The sequence below is a fragment of the Nyctibius grandis genome, chromosome 8, assembly GCF_013368605.1.
Source record: "Nyctibius grandis isolate bNycGra1 chromosome 8, bNycGra1.pri, whole genome shotgun sequence".
Taxonomy (NCBI): Eukaryota; Metazoa; Chordata; class Aves; order Nyctibiiformes; family Nyctibiidae; genus Nyctibius; species Nyctibius grandis.
Window position 1 is genome coordinate 48,710,829 of NC_090665.1, and position 19,003 is coordinate 48,729,831.

Genomic DNA, 19,003 nt, shown 5'->3' on the forward strand with positions numbered 1-19,003 from the left:
CCGAGTATTTCCTTTTGGACTGAGGGTTCATCTAAGCCTTCTAACTGAAACACAAGATACTGAGTTGAGCCTTCATGAGCTCTTTGGCTGAGGCCTCCCATTAGCCCTTCATCTTGAACAACCTTAACTCTATGGTAATTCATCTGTGGAAGCATCCTAGCGATAAATATATTCAATATAAATTTCAGTGCAAACTCAAGGCCTCTTAGCAGTGCAAAGAACATGGAGATTTTTAATTAACCCCAGGATAAGGACTCAGAACAGTGTCCTGATCTTTGATGTTACGAAAATTCAGTGTTTCCATGGTGACAACATCTTCCCAGGCCCCATCCTCCTCCCATGACTCAGGAGGCAGAGATCCAAAACCGTCTCTGGCCCTGCACACCAGCAGCCAAGCTTTCCTCCTCTGGCATCGTCCCAGCACCGAGCACCACTGAGCCCTGAGCACGACCCAGCCTTGCAGACTCGGTGGCAGCAGTCAGGAGCAGGATGGCCACCCCAGGCAGCCCCCAGCCCCTCCTCCCTGGTCACCCACCGTTGCCCAGCTGGCGTCTGCCTGCCCAGACCACTTCCCCAGGAGCCAGGGCCGGTGGGCATGAGCCAGAGGAGCTGCTCACAGATCGCTTTGGTCTTGGTGCTTCAGGTTGGTACAGGAAGATAAAACACAGAGACCACTCTACTGTTACGCTTGTGCTGCAGAGCTCGGAGGGGTTCAGGACTCACCCCTGCCCTGAGGCACTTGGTTTGATTAGATCCATTTTAATCAGGGTTTGGACTAAATGACTTCTGAAGGTCCCTTCCCACCAAAATAACCATCCTTTGATTTTCAGTCTTTCCCCTCCTCCCCTCAAAGCATTAATTTTGCCACTTCTACGTGTCTGCTGCCCACCTGCAGTTAAACCTGGAGTACACAGTTGCATCATGACTCCACGCTGGGATTAGCCATTAACATTTTATCCACAGAACCTCCTGGCTGATTTCTAACGGTTCCTGTCTTGGAATCATGAGGTGCCACCGCACACCAGTCCACCCTGGACCAGGCACGTTGCCTGCTTTGACACCAAAACCTACCGATGCGTTATAAAACTGTTCTTCCTCGCAACTAATATGACTAAAAAGGTGTTGTTGGCACTAATGACTGGAAAAGGTGCTGCTAAGCACAAGGAGCAGCATCTCATCCACCTTTCTGTGCAGGAAAGGGACCGTAGCAAATTTACTGACCTCCGATTGCCAGCAGACCACGTGGTATTGCAGATGGCAATCACAACTAACAGCAATTAAACTCTTCAGCAAAAGAGAAGAGAGTTTTGGGTCTGTGTATGCAAAACTGTAAGCACATATCCAATACCCAAAGAGCCAACCGTGACAGCACCTGAACGGGCCACACGCTGAGCCCGTTTTGTGTCCAATTCTGGGCCCCACACTTCAAGAGAGATGTTGAGGTGTTGGAGCGAGTCCAGAGGAGGGCGACCAAGCTGGGGAAGGGTCTGGAGGGTCTGACCTATGAGGAACGGCTGAGGGAGCTGGGGGTGTTTAGCCTGGAGAAGAAGAGGCTCAGAGGTGACCTTAGTGCAGTCTACAACTACCTGAAGGGAGGGTGTAGCGCAGTGGGAGTCGGCCTCTTCTCCCAGGCAACTAGCGATAGGACAAGAGGACACAGCCTCAAGCTTGGCCAGGGGAGGTTCAGGTTGGACATTAGGAAGCATTTCTTCTCAGCAAGGGTCATTAGCCATTGGAAGGGGCAGCCCAGGGAGGTGGTGGAGTCACCATCTCTGGAGGGGTTTAAGAAAAGCCTGGACATGGCACTTAGTGCCCTGGTCTAGTTGCCATGGTGGTGTCAGGGCAATGGTTGGACTCGATGATCCCAGAGGGCTCTTCCAACCTGATTGATTCTGTGAGTCTGTGAAGTGAGAGACTGGAAATGGAGCAGCAGCCCCCAAGCCCTGCACCCACCCCACTGCCTCCGAGCAGAGACAAGGAGCAAAGCCCAGGAGAACTGGACTTGATGATCTTAAAGGTCTTCTCTAACCAAAACGATTCTATGATTCTATAACTGTCCCCTCAGCCCCCAGCGCCAAGCCCTCACCAGCAGCAGGGACAGTTCAGTGCCAGATCATGACAGCATTTCCTCCTCTCCAGTCAGCGTAAGACAACCCTGAATCCTTCTTGCAGTGCCAGCTGCTCCCCATACTGAACGGTAGTTTTTGCAACGTGAAAAAAATCATAAAAAGCTTCAGTGAAAAATTTCCCTCAAGAGAAAATGATAGCTCAAAGAACAGTTTGGATTAAAATTAAATTTGTATCTGTCATTCATTTGGAATGTTTTAATTGTCCCATAGCTAGTTAATCTGTCTATTTATTCACATTTTTGTTAAGTTCTGTCAAAACCTTACGGGAACATTAAATAACACGGATCAAGAACTCTGAATAATGAGGGCGGTCCTTTGAAAGCTAAATCCTAAGAAATGTGAGCTTCTCGCTTAATAAGTTGCTTAACTGGATCACATAAATAAATAAAGCATTTACGCAACACTTAAGAGGTTGAGAAAAATTAGGAGCAAGTTTAGGCAGGTGCTGCGTATTTCAAAGTCGTTGACTCTGGGCGTAACAAAGGATGAACATGTGTCACCTGCAAGCGTAAAGTTACCTACAGGACATCAAAGCAATACTAACACTGGCTGAAACTGGGCTGATCTTGGTTTCTCATTTACAAAGCCTTCCTCTGCAGAAGGGAAAGGTGGTTTTGCCTCATTTTATCCCAGGGAAGAGAGAACCACCCGAGAGAAGTGAAGCACAGTCTCATGGTTGCAGACCACAGCAGTGATGTACTACAACGTCAAATATAAAAGTGCCAACCCTCAGCTAAGACCCTTGGGCAGAACACCAAAGTATCTGACACAGGACTAATATGGAGCTTCCCCGTGAGATCACAGAATCAATGAGGTTGGAAGAGACCTCTGGGATCATCAAGTCCAACCATTGCCCTGACACCACCATGGCAACTAGACCAGGGCACTAAGTGCCATGGCCAGGCTTTTCTTAAACACCTCCAGAGATGGTGACTCCACCACCTCCCTGGGCAGCCCCTTCCAATGGCTAATGACCCTTGCTGAGAAGAAATGCTTCCTAATGTCCAACCTGAACCTCCCCTGGCCAAGCTTGAGGCTGTGTCCTCTTGTCCTATCACTAGTTGCCTGGCAGAAGAGGCCGACTCCCACTGCGCTACAACCTCCCTTCAGGTAGTTGTAGACTGCACTAAGGTCACCTCTGAGCCTCCTCTTCTCCAGGCTAAACACCCCCAGCTCCCTCAGCCGTTCCTCGGAGGTCAGACCCTCCAGACCCTTCCCCAGCTTGGTCGCCCTCCTCTGGACTCGCTCCAACACCTCAACATCTTTCTTGAAGTGCGGGGCCCACAACTGGACACAGGATTCAAGGTGCGGCCTCACCAGTGCCCAGTACAGAGGGACGATCACTTCCCCAGACCGGCTGGCTGCACTATTCCTACTAGAGGCCAGGATGCCATTGGCCTTCTTGGCCACCTGGGCACACTGCTGGCTCAGGTTTAGCCGGCTGTCGATCAGCACCCCCAGGTGAGGGAGAAAAGCACCCATTTCTCTCCCAGCCCAGCACTGAACACTAACATCGTTCACCACCTGCGACTTTTTAGTTTTTTGCCTGAAGATTTAGCTGGGATCTCCTTTATGAAAACACGTACTTGGAATTGTTCTCTCACAGAAACACTCAGGCAGATTTATATGCTTGGGGAGAGCCTTGGAGCCTTGGGCACATCAGAATTAATAAGCAACCCCCTAACTCTGGAAACAAAACAGGGAAATTTAGTGTATTCTGACTCTATTCATTGTCACTTCACACATCCATCACTTTTGTTATTCTGAGAAGCACGCCAATAGATCCAAAATAAATTTTCCATAAAAACGTCAGAAATATACCTACGACTTTTAACATAAATAAATATACAAAAGCTTATGTGAATTTTACAGATGAGATGAACTGAAGTATTTTATGGAGTCAGATAATCATTTATTTATGATGAATTTCTGGCTCCCTTGGAAACAACAAAACCAACTTTTAAATTAGTCCCAAGCACAAAGAACATTGTTTTGTTTAAAGACAAATATTTTGAGAGTACAAGGAAGGCACTTATTCACACCACACAGACATTAAAAAATGTGCACAAACTATAATAAATGGCACAAATTCCTGAACAGACATTAAAAAAGTTACAAGAAGATGCATATAATTAGTTTCCCATGTGAAAACCCCATATAAATTTTTGGTTACTAATAGCTTCATGCTTATTTTCACATTTATTTTACTGAGCACAATATATTGTAATAATTTGTAAACAGATAAATATTTATTTCTCTCTTAGCAGTCATTCAAAAGTTATCTGCACCAAAAAAAAAGTTATTTTGGCACCTTTCAACGTAGTGTCCATGTAAACATTTCTTCCTTCTACACACACAGCCACCATCAAATTTCTGTAGCAAGTGCCCTTTGGTAAATCATTCATCCATCCATCCATGAAATAAATAAGCAGCTGAAGTGTGGTGAAATTAATACCTTAGGCTACGAAATCTTGGTTTTCTTAGGCTAAGCATCGGTTGTTTGATGGTAGGTTTGTTCTCAAACAGCATTGCTTCATTTTCTGTAGTTGGAAATCTGTTCTGGTAGATTAGAGGGTATTCCTTCTGAAACTAGAAAACACAAAAGCAAAAATAAAATATCACACTCCACCAAACACCAGCTGTGCAGGGCTTCAGCATGCATCCTTGTAAGGATGTGTATCAGCAGGAGGAGCAAGACTACCAACACGTAAAGTAACTCTGCTGTGACACTGCCCAAAGCCGTAGCCCTTTGTGCTTACAAGTCCACAACTGATAAACAAGGAGTCAAACAAATTCTGTCAGGCCCTTCACCTCTGCTGAAATGAGAAGAGACTATAATGATACAGCTCTGTGAATTTTACACCTGCTTAAAGCACTGCTGTGTATCACTTCTTACCACTTACTTACCCCAAGCTTTAATAGACTGTAATTAACTACTCTTGTTTACATGCAGGAAGTTTTAATGAACAAGAGTCCAGCCTTCACTTTTACAGGACCAGAAAGTTCCCACAACACCTATGAAAGTCAGCGCTGCAGAAGCTGGGGGAGGAGCACTGAACAGAAAGAAATGAGCTTGCTCTGAAAAGCTGCTTTTTCAAATTTGAGTCACAAGACTCGCTTAGGAGATTCTAGGACAAGTACAATACTATTCAATTGGTCAGAAATACTTGCCAAAGGTTTTCTGAAGAAGGAAAAGCCCTCTAGTATTAAATCCTGCCAGAACTGCTGTATTTTAGCTTTAGTATTAGGCAATATGTCAGTAGGCCATAGAAGTGCCAGATAATCTTGAGCAATATACATGTTACAAAATGCAAAGCTAAATCCACAGAAAAGAATGTTTCAGGATTGTGAACAGATAGAGCTTGACCTCTTAAAGAAAAAAGTCACTGCTTTTATTGCCTAGTGATTTCAAGCCCATCCATAGCATTTTCATGGTAAAATTGTACCACAAGACACCACACTGTAACTCTGTTGCACGTCACATAATGGAGAGCAATATCTTTGAATAATTTTATACTGTTTTTAAATCATTGTTTGAACACCACTGCTGCCAGACAGTATCAAAAGCCGTATTAGACACTGTCTTTAAAATCCCAATCAAATCATGCAATCAAAACACATGAAACAGCTATTTTCATCAAGACAAGCATTTCTTTCCATACAGTCTGCTCTTGTTCTGTACCCAGCCTAGTGACCAAGATCCTTCCCTCACAAAGGCATTTTCACAAGTAGATGAAATACCCACCAACTTTCTTACCTGTTTTAACTTTTTCTTTTTGTCTTTCACAGACAAGTTTTTATCTTTGATAATGTTCTCCAAGAGCTCTGCCACTGCAGCTTGAGAGGTAGAAACCTTTTGTTCTTCAAACTCCTGAGGAGTGATTTGTTTGCAGTATGAATATGTTGGCAGTATGGCACAAATTTCTTCCTTTGGATATTTGCACTGAAACAAGAGTTGAAGAAGGGGTCTGCACATACTCAGACGATTACATACTATTTCAGCAAGAAGCTAGCAACATCCAAGCATACTCACAGCAACATCACAAGTTGCAATACATTATAACATAGCTAATAACGTAGCACCAAAAGTTTAATAAAAGTTTGCATTCAAATATAGCAGGTTTATTTGCAGTTTTCCCATCCCACCCTCAGAAGTAACAAATACTCTGCAATTAGCAAATGAACTTAAACGTCTGTCATGCCACCAACCTGAGCCATCTTCATGTATTCTATGTGATCTTGCACTGCAACCTGCAGGTAAGTTGGTACTTTAAATATTTCTTGTTGATGGTCCATTAGAAATGAAACTAATCGTGTAGAAAGCAGCTCATCAAGATCTACTTCTTCTGCACAGCACAGCACACATCGAGAGAAAGTCTGTATCATCTAGAAGTGTTTAGCAGATCATTAGTACATGCAGTTGAGGCGTTTGCCTTCCTTCCACTCTACACAGTGGCACAATGAATTCTCCCACACCAGCTTTCATTGCAATCTCTTGCCTGCACCACCGATCAAGAGAGGACGAAAACTGACGAGAACTTTATCCTCATCTGAAATAAAGTAACTTATTATAAGGTTAGACTGGTACTTTTTTGATTTGAACAGTGCTTTCAATTAAGAAATACATATTTTGAAGAGGTAGTAATGAGAAAAAGTCTTCACCTGTAGAAAAGTGTACATTTTCAATTAGCCATCTTGAGAAGAGTGAGATGATAAAAAAACCTGCAGAGCCAACATAGCCAAGATCTAATGCACACCAAGATCCAGTTTTAAATAGCTTTAGAAAACATTTTTACAGCTTTTGTATTTCCAGCTTTTAGTAGGCTTATTTTAAATTAGCACGTGCAGGTACTTTGCTGTTTTATCTAATCTTGTTTGACAAAAATCTTTAGTCATTCCAATGAAAGCTTAAATTCAGACCTCGAAGCTAGTCTTTGAACTCACTAGGCAGAAAATTTACTTCTTTGGAACTGTTTTTGTCATAGCTTCACATACAGAAATGTTTAGCCCAAGAAAAGTTTTCTACAGACACTTTGCCAACACCTTTTCAGTTAAATGGCAGTTGGATGAGAAATCAGATTAAACAATGATTTGCATTCTTTTAAGAAATTTTTTTCCTTCTCCTCCCAAAGTAAACAAAAGCAACATCAATATTTGAAATATATCAGGATGGAGACAAGAAAGTGCTTGTTTTAAGTCAGTTTTTTATAAATATTCTGGAGATGAAAAATCTGCCCGTTAATCACTATTTAATTGCAATGAGACAAGGACCTCAAGTACAGAATACTGCTAGTATTCTCAGCATCACTTCAGCCAATTAAAACAATAGATAGGCCACACTTAGGATTCTCTTACCAAGGAACGTGTTCCCATTGCGTCGTGCAGTCGTGGCATATCAACATTTTCACTGATCCGAGAGATCATGCGCATTAGGAGCTGAATCTTTCTACGGTTTGGTGGGGGGAGCAACAGGCAACATATCTGTAGTGCTTCGACAGCAATTCTTTCTAAATGAGGCTGAAGGAGATCTACAAGTTAATTGTAAAGACAGCTGTCATTAAGATTTGAATCAACTTGCAGGGTATTTTTATCTCAGTACAAGAAACTCCATTTTTTTCAATGATGATAATCTATGTAATCATGATAGATAACGTTTTGTGGCCTTTTTTTGTGTGGTCATCTTCAACTTGCTTCATTACGATAAACTGTTGGTACAATTATGACCATAACACAATTAAGAAATGACACTAATACTATTCCCAGAAGTATTTCCAGAAAATGTGTTTCAAAGACCAGAAAAAGACCACTCCCCCAATAGGCAGGTCTGTGCAAATTCCCTCCCTCACTCTTAGGCAGTGTCTAGGTCAGAATTACTTACCTGAACAGAAAGGTGAATTACTGACACATCAAGACTCCAAAGATACTACACACTACTATTTGTTAGCAGAGGTATCGAAGGCTACCTTTAGACAGGGCAATGTAGCAACCAGAATTATTTTTTTTTAAACCCACAGATCATGTTATACACACGTCAAAAACCCGAGCAACAGTGCCAAAGATGAAGGAAGCAGAGATTAGTTAGACAACACAGTGAGCCAATACAACATGCTTTAGAAAGCCATCTTACTTTGCGTGCCAGTCAACATATAAGAAGAGTGAGTGAAAGAGTATTCTGAGAGTTCTATGGTGCTTTTGCAGAGTCTCCTATTGACGGTGGTATCAGAAACCTCAGTCCTGATGTCCACTGAAGAAGCCACACCAGAGGTATTTGGTTTTCCTTGCCCACAAAGTTGAGCCCTTGGCTTTACTGTGATTTCAGCAACTGGTATATTAATGCTAGCACAACTTTTGGAGTTCTTCTTGCCAAGTAAACTCAGAGACCTGCATATTTGCTTCGACCCGAGATTTTCATCAAACAGCTCTTTATCCCGAAGAGTTGAGGCAGACACTCTCTTGATACCATGGGTTTGGTCTTGACATGTGTTATGAAAACCAAGCTCCAATACAGAAGTAGCTTTATGCTCATGCAGCAGTGATTGTTTTCCATTTCTTGTGCCCAGGATGGTGTTCACATCACTTTGCCTGAGGGGATCAGATTCTCCTCTATTAGATACACTTGAAGTATTATCTCCAATTCTTTCCAGAGAGTAACATCTTGTCCTAAATATTCGAGGTGGATCTTGTTCATTCCTGAAACCTGAAAGATTTTGACAACTTCCTCCTATTAGATTGTCAGCACTACCTTGTTTACATGTTAATTTATATTGCTGCAGTTTCTTTGCACATTGTTTTTGAATACTTAGCTCTTCTGAAGGCAACTTCCTGGAAGCTTCATATTCTTTCTTTTTTCTGTCAGGCTCTTTGTGAAGTAGGCTTAGAAGAAGACACTCAGTTGACTTGAAAGAGTTCAAGTGAAGAATTTTTGAAGGTTGTGGGTCACATTTCTCATCTTGGACAGAATGTTTTCCACTGCATATATCTGGAATTGTGATGTAGCCACACATAACTATCAGAAAATTAAATATAAGTTAAGATGCAAGTGGTATGAAAATGAACAAGTTCAGAAAGAAGGTTGCTAACTGAACAGAGAAGACAACAAATATAAAAGACACTAAATTATAGTTGACTCTGTTAGTAAAAACCTAAGAAAAATTTAGCTCAGTCCAAAAGCAATCTAACAAGATAATTGCAACCAACATGCAAGAAAAAAGAAAGTTAACACACTGCAATGGTGAGGAACAGACAGGAACGAGCACATATTTTTAAATCATGGTTATTGCATATTTAGAATGTTAGCTCAGACAGCAATTTATATAGGATATTATGAGACAGAACTGCATTTCAATTAATATTGTAATACACAATGATAGCATTGATGATCTTCCTCAGATTCAATCTGCCATACAGATTAGGGGGTCATGGTCTGCTTCGAATCACAGATTTGTTCCCCAGTTGATAAGAACTTATAGCTTGCACTGATTATTTCTAAGTTCATACATACCTAAAATATTAACAAAAAGTTCATAGTATTCAAAAGTAAGTAATGGTTCAGGGAGACTGAGAAAGTAATCAGCAACCGTTCTGAATACATCCCGTTCAAACCCGCTGTAAGTTGGTTGGCTTATGTCATTATTTCTAGGCCCTAAAAAGAGGTGAAGAAAGAAAATTCACAGAAGTATTTACTCTCACAATTCCATTATTAAAAAAAAAAATTTACAAAATCAACATATTTGTTCTTGTAGGAATGGCTGTTTCACAAGCAAAGCAAACGTGTCAGCAATATACAAATATTTTGTTCAGTTCAGCACTGTACCACTTGTAAGCAAAACCAGTACAAAATATTCTATAGAGCCACCGAGGAGCTGTGCTCAGTTTCAACCAGCTGTTCCACCAAGAAAATAAATGAAAAAACTCATTTATGCCCTTTATAGGTTCCTCAGCAAAATAATCACACACTTTAGCATTTTCCTTCATTTCCAAACTACAGTAATCCCACACAGGCCAAACAAAGCTGGGCAGTGTCTTTTCCCTTTGTGGGGACCTCCTCTTTTCAAATGGTTCACCAAGAGAAACAATCCAATAATCCAAGAGATCTGGTTAATAAACCTTGACCATGTTACTACAGACAAGAAAAGGAAAGAATGAAAGGGGTCCTGGCACAAATAACATTTGACACTGTGTAGATCTTTTAACCCTAATGTTATCATACTCCACTGAACTCCTACAAATGAAATAAGCTACATTACAAAGCCAATTCGAATGAATTAAGAGATGGCAGTTTAAATTACACATAGAACCAGGGAAAATTTAATTTTTGATACCATCAAACTTTATAATCCTAATCACATTATCATACACTACACTAAAAATATAATAGAGCACTATTCCCCCTGCCAGGGTATTTTTAGTTTTCACAGTGTGAAATAACATCCGCCTTAATCATTTGGTTATAGTATAGCTAGCAGATGCAGAGATAAAATCTCCACTTGAACCAATTCACTCAAATTATAAATTGAGAATTCAAAAAAACAGAAAGCTGGCTTGCAGTTGTCATCCCATGAATACAAAGACCTATTAGTTCTAAATATTCTCCACTTTGATTTAAATCCACTCGCCAAGCTCTTCCCTGTCCTGCTTTTCCTAATAGTGCTCTTCATGTAAGAGGCTCTGTGTTTTGGGGAATGTAGTTGAAGAAAAAGGGTCATGTTGAATTGAAAAAAAAAAAAAAGTAATTTTCACAAGAGTGTATGCTGCAAACTGAACTTCTGAAGCCACACTAACCCTGTACAGACCCCTACCACAGTTCCACTGAGCAGTTAGAGATATATGCAGATGTATAAACACACACCATCCACCCACGTGATAGCTAGTAGAGCTTTGAGGGAAGCTAATGAAGGAGATTACCAGTAATAGGGGCAAGAGTTAAATAGCAGGGCGAGCACACATATAAAGAGCTCATCATCTCAGATTTCATTTGAGAGGCACTCATCTAACTCTAGCACACCCTGTTTGCCATTTAAAGAGGCAGTTTTATAAAAAAAAGAAAAAAGTCAGTCTAATTGTCCTCTGCTTCTCCAGAATCTTTTCAAAGCCTGCTTCACAGAGATGCAAAGCTTTCATAACCACGATCGGTATGTGTTTATAACAGCTTCAAACACATCTGACAAGGAAGCCTCAAGGACAGATTCTGTTAATTTTCATAAAAATCAATGGCACTGTAAAGGAGAAAGACTGTTAGTAGCACACAAGTCTGCTATGGCACATGCTGAAGAACAAAACCACTCCTTTATTAGCAAGAGAATCCACATCAGACTGAGCCACTAGAAACTGAACTTCATTAGGTTCACTGGGAAAGTACTTTTTTTTTTTCTTCTTAATGTGTGAAAAACCTGTGTGAATTGTATTACTCCCCAGTAAATACTTTCCCAGTAGTTCCAAGGCAGCTGCTCAGGTACATGTGACACTGATGCCTTAGGTAACCGATTCTTCTTTTCTGAAATTTAACATCATGCCTTTCTAAATTTTACATTTAAGCAAACACACAAAGAAAACAAAACAGAAGCCCTGAGTTTTCTATATGTTGTAACCACTTTCAGTTTTGCTGCTTGATATTTCATACATTAATACCAAAACAAGGGACAAGTGCAGACTGACTCTCAGTCCGCAGACAATTAAAGTTCAATTCTGTCACAAAACACGTTTAACAGCTAAAATGTCTGACTTAAAAATCCGTCTCATCTACTACGCAGTGATTGGTGAGACATTGAAGGCCTTAATTTTCCACAGCTGAACTGTAACTATAAAACGTGTCTTACTGCGTTTTAAGCATCAGCTTTTTCTAAAGACAGTTTGAAGACAAAGGTGGGGAAGCAGATCAGGAGGTACCAGAGGAGCTATACTCCAAGTCCAGGATCCAGGAACAAAGGAGTGGAACCCTTCCTTCTGTTGTCATGACAAATTTAGTAGACTATAAAGCTGACCATAGAAGCATGCTTTTATCTCAAGCCCTCTGCAAAATTTTGTTTGATTTGTTTTAAGACAAATAAAAATCTAACTAGTTTTTGGTGAATTGGCTTCCCCAGTTTAATATGAAATGTAGGAACTGGTTTAGTCCAGCTCAAAGCCACTAACTAGAAAAGGAAAGTCCCTTTACTCCTGAAAAACTGCATTTGAAGAAACCACACGCAGGTTTAGCCCAGGCATTCAAGTTTTCTCCCTGCCTGACTCTTTGTTAATAGGAATTACTTTTGTAAAAAACACTCCTTAACTTTTTCATGGCCTTGGACAGCACACTGCCACTAAAAGCTTACAGAGTTTAATTAATTCTCCTGTACTTTTTGTGGACTAAGGAACACCGAAGCCCCTCTTCTTCCACTAATCTAATCTGTTCACGTTGCCAAAAATTCATATGCAGAAAGAGATGATGCAGCCTAAAGGCAGGATAACTAGCTACACTGCTAAAGGACTGATACCTTGTTTACCTGAAATATAACTTCTTTAACATGTTCTAACTCTCTTAGGTTACATTTCTGTGCAATAATTTGACATGTATTGCTTTCATTGTTTTTCAACACACGAAACATCACAATTGATCTTAACGTGCAAGTATATTTCACTTTCAACTCAAAATAGGTTTCTGGAACTTAAAAGCTGTTCAGTGACTTACAGTATGCGAGGCATTTCATAGCTGACAACACCCAGTGAGGGAGGTCTTCTAAAATAAACAAGTACATTAATTATACATAACGCCAAAGATTTAATAACTCATACAAATAACGGCACACATGTAATAAATAGATCAAATTTAAAACTAATTTAAAATATTGCTACACGTGTAATTTAAAAGTGAATGCAATACACCTACAAAACCTTCTAGACAAATATACTGAACTGTACTCTAGTTTGGGGAAAAAAGTGTAAAAGACAGACCACAAAACACATTACTTTATTATTTATTGTTTGTTGCAATTGCACCATACAGAATATTTAAGCAAAACCAGAAAAAAAAAATCTTACCTGATTTGTTCTGCAAAATAACGACACCATGTTTGCTTGTGTTAGTCATATTGTACATGACATACTCTGGAACTATCTGTGTTGGCTGCAAAACCTCTTCCAAAGATGGGAGGCCTAAAATGGTTTGCAAACTGTGGGGAGGAAAAGAGAAGATGTTGTCTAAAGGTTTGCTAGCAATGAATGAAAACAAGTTCTCTCCATGTCTATTCAAACACCAGTTACTTGATAAGCTGGTTTCCTGTTTAATAAATTCTCACTTCCAGAATAACAATTTGAGGACACACTTTTTCTGGGACAAACACCAAAAACCAGTAAGAAAGAGCATCTATGGTACCTAAAATACACTTCAACACCAGCAACTATATATTTCAATACATTTCTTAAATGCAACAATCCAATGTCAATAAATACATTAGAAAGCATATGTAAACAATAGTGAGTAAAAAATATTCATCTTAAAACATAATTTTTAAAATTTCAAAACAAAATTGCAAGGCAAAAGCTTGATCAGGCCATTACATGCCCAAAGCACATATACAAGAAGGTACTTTTTACAAGGTATTACTTACTGTATTAGAATGATATTTCTCCAAGTTTCTTGCACATATTCCTGGCTTATTTCCTTCCTATGCAGTGTGTCCTCCTTGTTTTTCTCTATTATATCTGGGTTTGTTTTTTCTAAATTTTCCTGAAAATGAGTAGTTTATACCATAAAATAAGCAAGCCTCTTAAGATAATTCAAAATTAAGTAAAAATTGTTCTCAAAAGTATAGGGCATTTTGCAGAACATTCAATTCCAAAACATGATCCAGGGAGTAACCTTAGCAGTCTCAGCACTGAAATGTAAGCATACCTAACTCAAAAGCAAAAAAGGACACTATGAAAAGAGCCCCCAACCCAGAAGTCAGCAATTTAAAAGACAGAAACACATCAAATCCAAATCTGTTAGCAGGCATATATTCTCCTTTAGGATCACGATCTGAATTCAGAAAGTGTGCACACACACACACAAATCTCAAAAGAATGAAGGGCCAAACACCCACATTCAATCTTTTTCAAAAAGTAAGCAGAAGAGTTAAATAATTTGTGCCTTTTACTTGTCCTAAATGAAAAGATATATATTAAGTTTCAACAAGAACATATTGTCCAGATAATTTCTAGAACTCCACCTTCCAGCCCTCCCAATACTTTAAAATACCGTAGCAGGGATAATTCTGCACTGAAGGAGACAAAACAAACAAAACAATCCAAAAGAAAACTAAAAACCTCCCATACTGATGGCAGGAGATGCTCAGTTGCTTACACATATATACACAATTAAAACTCTCTCTAATCCCAGATCATACTGATGCAAAATTAGCCCTGTACTGCAATGGATGGGGGGTCAAATGACCTTTATTTCTGCTTAGGTAACATGGCTATATTAATAACACTTTACTCCCCCACCACTCCCTCCCCATTTCCCTTCCCAACAAACCTATTGCCAGTACAAAGTTCAGAAAACAGCTTCTTATAGGTTTAAGAGCATAGTTAATCTCTTCTGTCAAATGCATAATCCCTTTCACTTGCTGACAGCATTTCCAAAATGCCATGTTACAGTTTTGTTTGAATATTTATGGACTATTTAATGCAATTTCTTTTTATACATGCAAGAAGAGAAACAGCACATCACCAAGACACTTCATTATAAAATACACCTGCATCTTTCTATCATAGCTATATAAATGTGCTATTTCACTATCTAGAAGAACCTACAAATTAATTTTTTCCAGCTAGAAGGGAAGATGACACAACAGAACAGTGTCACAAAAAGATGATTGCTTCTAGGTGTTTGGTTTCGTTTTATTTTTTTTTTCTTAAGAATAAAGAAATTACATGGCAACCACAATTATGGAAGGAACATAAGTTATTACCAGAGACTGTAGTAACTCATGTTTTTTAAAAGCTCTCCTGGATAAATGCGGCAGTTTAAAAAGTCTTTCTTTGTCTCCAGAGAAGTTTTCCAAGTTCTCTTTTGAGCTTGGTAGAGGTTTAACTGGAGATGTTGAAGGAAATCTGAATGAATAGGAGAGATGTTAAGTACATTTAGAATAGATTAAAAATATAAGAAGCCACTTAACCAAAACCATACCCTATCAGTGTGACTCTATAAGATTCTGAAAAGATTCAGGAAAGTAAGAAGAAAAATGTGGACATTTTCTCTTTAGAACACTGTTTAACATTATCATATGATAAAACTAGCTTTGGGATACTTTTCTTGATTCCAAAGTCAGTTTTAAGATACTCAGATATTTATACATGACTGAGAGAATTTGAGAAGCGAGGGCCATTAATAACTTTAACGAAGAACTTAGGAACTGACTGTTTCCCACTTAGACTTTCTGTAAAATGTACAAAAGAAGTAAACACAGGACTGGTAGCACAGTGTGGAGCTACTACAGTAAATTCTCCTTGGCTGCCCTCCAAAACTTTAAATGAAGTTCTCAACCTGAAAATCTCTGTTAACTAGTCTTCATTTCAGTACCTGTACAGCACACCATTGTCTTCTAAATTTTCAGATCCCCATCTCCCTTTTACATCTTCAATTACATGATTCTTGAGAAACTTTCTCAATAACTGAACAGTCTGCTGCCTAGTAACTTCAGGACCAAAGTTACTGTTATTCCTCAATACTTCATGAAGCCAGTCTACAGCTTCTGACGCAGTAAAACAGCTCCCATGTTTTTTGAAATGTTGCCTGTGCTTCCTTAACGGCATGCCTGCCCGGAAATATTTTGTAATTTCATTCCACTGCATGGGAAACAAAAAAGCAAAGATTAAAGCCTTAAGTTGATCATTGTAAATATCAATTAAAACCGTATCATATAATAAACATATAAATGAAATCACAACTTTAGGACTAACAAATATTGACAGTTATACTAAATAATGTAGTAGTATTAATATAGAAACATTAAAGTTCAGATTAAAAAATACATAAACGTTTCATTTAGGTTTTTATCTCTTTCTTCTATAAGTGAAAATAAGGTTAGAGTTTCACAAACATAACGAGTTTTATTGGCCCAGTCTGCATGTGCCTGGCATTTACATCAACTCGGTTTCCTCAGGCACTGTCAATCTGGAGCAGCTCTCAGACCGAGATGAATCCAGCTGTCAGAGAACATAAACACCGATTTTAAAGTATTTTCTTCTTTTCCTCTTTACTCACACGAAGTTAGGTGACAGACTACAATTAGCAGGCTGCTCTTACTGAGCTGCCCCCACCGCAGGCCCTGCCCAGGGAGGGCGGCGGGGCGCCGGGCCTCGAGTGACAGCGGCCCCGGGGGAACAGAGCCACCCCCTGCCCCGCAGCACCCCGCTCTCACAGCAGCGAGCGCCGAAGGCCCAAGGGCCCCACGCTGCTCCAGCCACGGCAGAGATTCACCCGAGCGCGGGGGCCCGGGAGGGTTAATACTAACTTGTGCTTTACCCGTGAGGGGAGGCCCGGGCTGAGGGGAGGCCCTGGCGCCGCGGCGACAGCCCGCTCTCCTCCTCCCGCCCCACAGACCCGCACCGAGCCAGCCCGCCCCGGCAGCCCCGTCCCGCCGTCCTCACCAGCGCGGTGGCGCGGTAGGGCCCCGGGGCGCCCGGCCGGCTCTCCATGGCGGCCGCCGGAGCGGACACCCGCCCGCCGCGCGCGGGGCCCAACGGCCGCCCCGCGGTTTGAATCGGCCGCGCGGGCCGCCCGCGGCAGCTGATTGGGCGAGGCGGGCGGGCACGCGCCGCCTGACGCGCGCGGGCGCCGGGGCGGGCGGCGCCCTGAGGGGACGGGCCGGGGAGCTGAGGGCGGCGGCCTGTGCCCGCCCCACGGGGGGGTTAATGTCTGCCGAGCGCCCGCAGAGCTGTCGCGGCATCCATGGGGCCTTTGCAGAGGGGCGTTTCAATGCACTGTGTTCTCCCTGTGACACCGACCGAGCTCAGCTGACCCGATGGCAGCAGTCGCAGCCTGAGGAGCTGCTCAGGCGACGGCGGGACCCCCGGCTGAGGGCCGAGATACCTCCCTTCCCTGCAGGCTTTCAGGAGCGGGGTGTGATAGGAGGCATGTACAAGCACATACAGCAGCCACAGGTCAGTCCTGAACAGCGGTTTGTTTAAAAGCTTGCGTCTTCTCAGAAACTTACCTTCATTGTTTGTTAAGACAAGGGGAAAAAAGCCAACCTGTGTTACATGGCTCAGTTTTCAGAGCATTTTGATAGCACTTCAAGAGGCAGGTGTGGCTTACACCCCTCTTAGGTCCTGTGAGTCTACCACATAGCTTACACACAACTGCCCGAATGCGTGCTTGCTTCTAAAAGTGGTTAGCATATTTCAACTGCCCTGTCTCATCCTGTGGATTTCCTACAGATACAGGTATACCAGAGACCCACCTCCTCCCCCCCCAAAAAAAAAAACTAACAACCCCAACAAACATTGCAATAGCACAGCTTTTGCATTTTGCAGGTGGTGTTTTGGGTTTGTTTTTTGTTTATTTTTAAGTGTTCTCTTTCTCAGGGCCAAGAATACTGGTAACCTGGAAGCTATAAATACCCCAGGAGTGTTTTATCTCATCTTGATATAGCCATCCATTGCTCAGAAATTCTGGGCTCCTCACTTAAACTTCTTTTATAGTCAACAAAGACACACAAATACCTTAGACACTCTTAAGAGATAAAAACATCACTGCTGTGAGAAGACACCAGCTTAACAAGTGGATTTAAACAATAAGATCCAAAGCTGCAGCCCAGGAAAAAGAACAGAAACAGAAAGCCAAAGCACCAAAACACACAGCAACCTAGATTGTGCCTCCCAGGACTAGAACAGCACTGAGGAAACCCGTTCCTCAGCTACACACCCTGCTAAGGGAGGGATGGCTGGTCTGCTTTTATGTGCTTACGAAATTAGTTGCAGGAGCCAAAGTTGGCTCCTAATACCTTGATGAGGTCTGTGAGCTGTAGCACCTGCTGGTAAGCTGGCAGTTGTTGGCTTAAGAGTCAGTATAGTACACAATTCAAAATTCAGTGAAGCCGTGTTAGGTTACTTACATTTTGCATCTGATTAGAAGAAAGATGTGGATCCTCTTGCTAGGTTCAAAAACTTCAGAGATGCTCTTCATCACTTACATATTTCAACAACTCACCTCCTGTTTTCCTGTCTAACAAAATTGCCTGATGAGTGGTTGCCAAGATAGAAAGTGATATTGATTTTTCCAATGACCCAGGCTCTAAACCTGTCCAAGAGTATGAATTGATTTACTGATTATCTTAGGGAAATCTCCATGAGTAAAACCTGCAGAAAGTGATGACTACAACTGCTTTACTATGGATTACTTCCCATACTCCCTCTCTCAGGTCATTTAAAAAAATATAATGCTTGATGTGTTTGCATTTAGCCTGCTGCCCATAGATGATCTAATACATTTTGTAAAACTTCATATCTTTGATTCAGTAAAGGGATTTTAGGGGCATGTCTGGCAATTACAGTAAAAGTGATAGTTGGACTAGTCTGGGAAACGTTACAGTCCATCTTCATACTGGTGTAAGCAGTGTTACACTGTTGTAGCCTAGAGTGTTTTAATTAATTTCCTAGGAGACAAAAACTAGAGTTCTTTCTGCTTTTACAATTCAATTTCAAGTCTACTCTTGCATGTAGGTTTCCCTACTTAAAGAAAAATGACTACACAGAGGCAGGTGTTCTCTGTATTTATCACTACACAGTCGTGAATAGATGCAATCAATTGGAAATACAAGCAGCTTCTTAAAATGATTGGAGAGTACCTTCAGGTCTCTAAAATTATTCTTAGAGCCAGTTTTATGGCTTTACAATGAGATTTCTTTATCTTT

General features: G+C 41.1%; 1 protein-coding gene across 3 annotated transcripts; it reads right to left on the reverse strand.

Moving 5' to 3' along the window:
* Positions 1-4,577: 4,577 nt before the first annotated feature.
* Positions 4,578-16,787, reverse strand: DEPDC1 (DEP domain containing 1). Of its 3 annotated transcripts, none has more exons than XM_068406732.1 (12): positions 16,740-16,787; positions 15,670-15,935; positions 15,059-15,200; positions 13,715-13,833; positions 13,146-13,276; positions 12,796-12,840; positions 9,631-9,771; positions 8,257-9,135; positions 7,485-7,657; positions 6,339-6,515; positions 5,887-6,072; positions 4,578-4,718 (listed from the first exon to the last, which is right to left on the reverse strand). In XM_068406732.1, exons 1-12 carry the CDS (start codon positions 16,785-16,787, stop codon positions 4,578-4,580), a joined length of 2,448 nt encoding a protein of 815 aa, XP_068262833.1. The 3 variants fall into 3 exon arrangements, with proteins under 3 accessions (XP_068262833.1, XP_068262832.1, XP_068262834.1); XM_068406731.1 differs by having other exon boundaries at positions 12,796-12,843; XM_068406733.1 differs by lacking the exon at positions 8,257-9,135 and having other exon boundaries at positions 12,796-12,843.
* Between the last annotated feature and the right edge of the window lie 2,216 nt (positions 16,788-19,003).

Bases quoted from the DNA above. Each gene is read 5' to 3' on its own strand.
- DEPDC1 (XM_068406731.1), bottom strand. From the start codon at position 16,787: ATGGAGAGCCGGCCGGGCGCCCCGGGGCCCTACCGCGCCACCGCGCTG. The intron at 15,201-15,669 runs GTACTGAAATGA...CTATTCATTCAG, and splicing joins GACAATGGTGTGCTGTACAG to ATTTCCTTCAACATCTCCAG. The intron at 4,719-5,886 runs GTAAGAAAGTTG...TGTGTTTTCTAG, and splicing joins AAAAGAAAAAGTTAAAACAG to TTTCAGAAGGAATACCCTCT.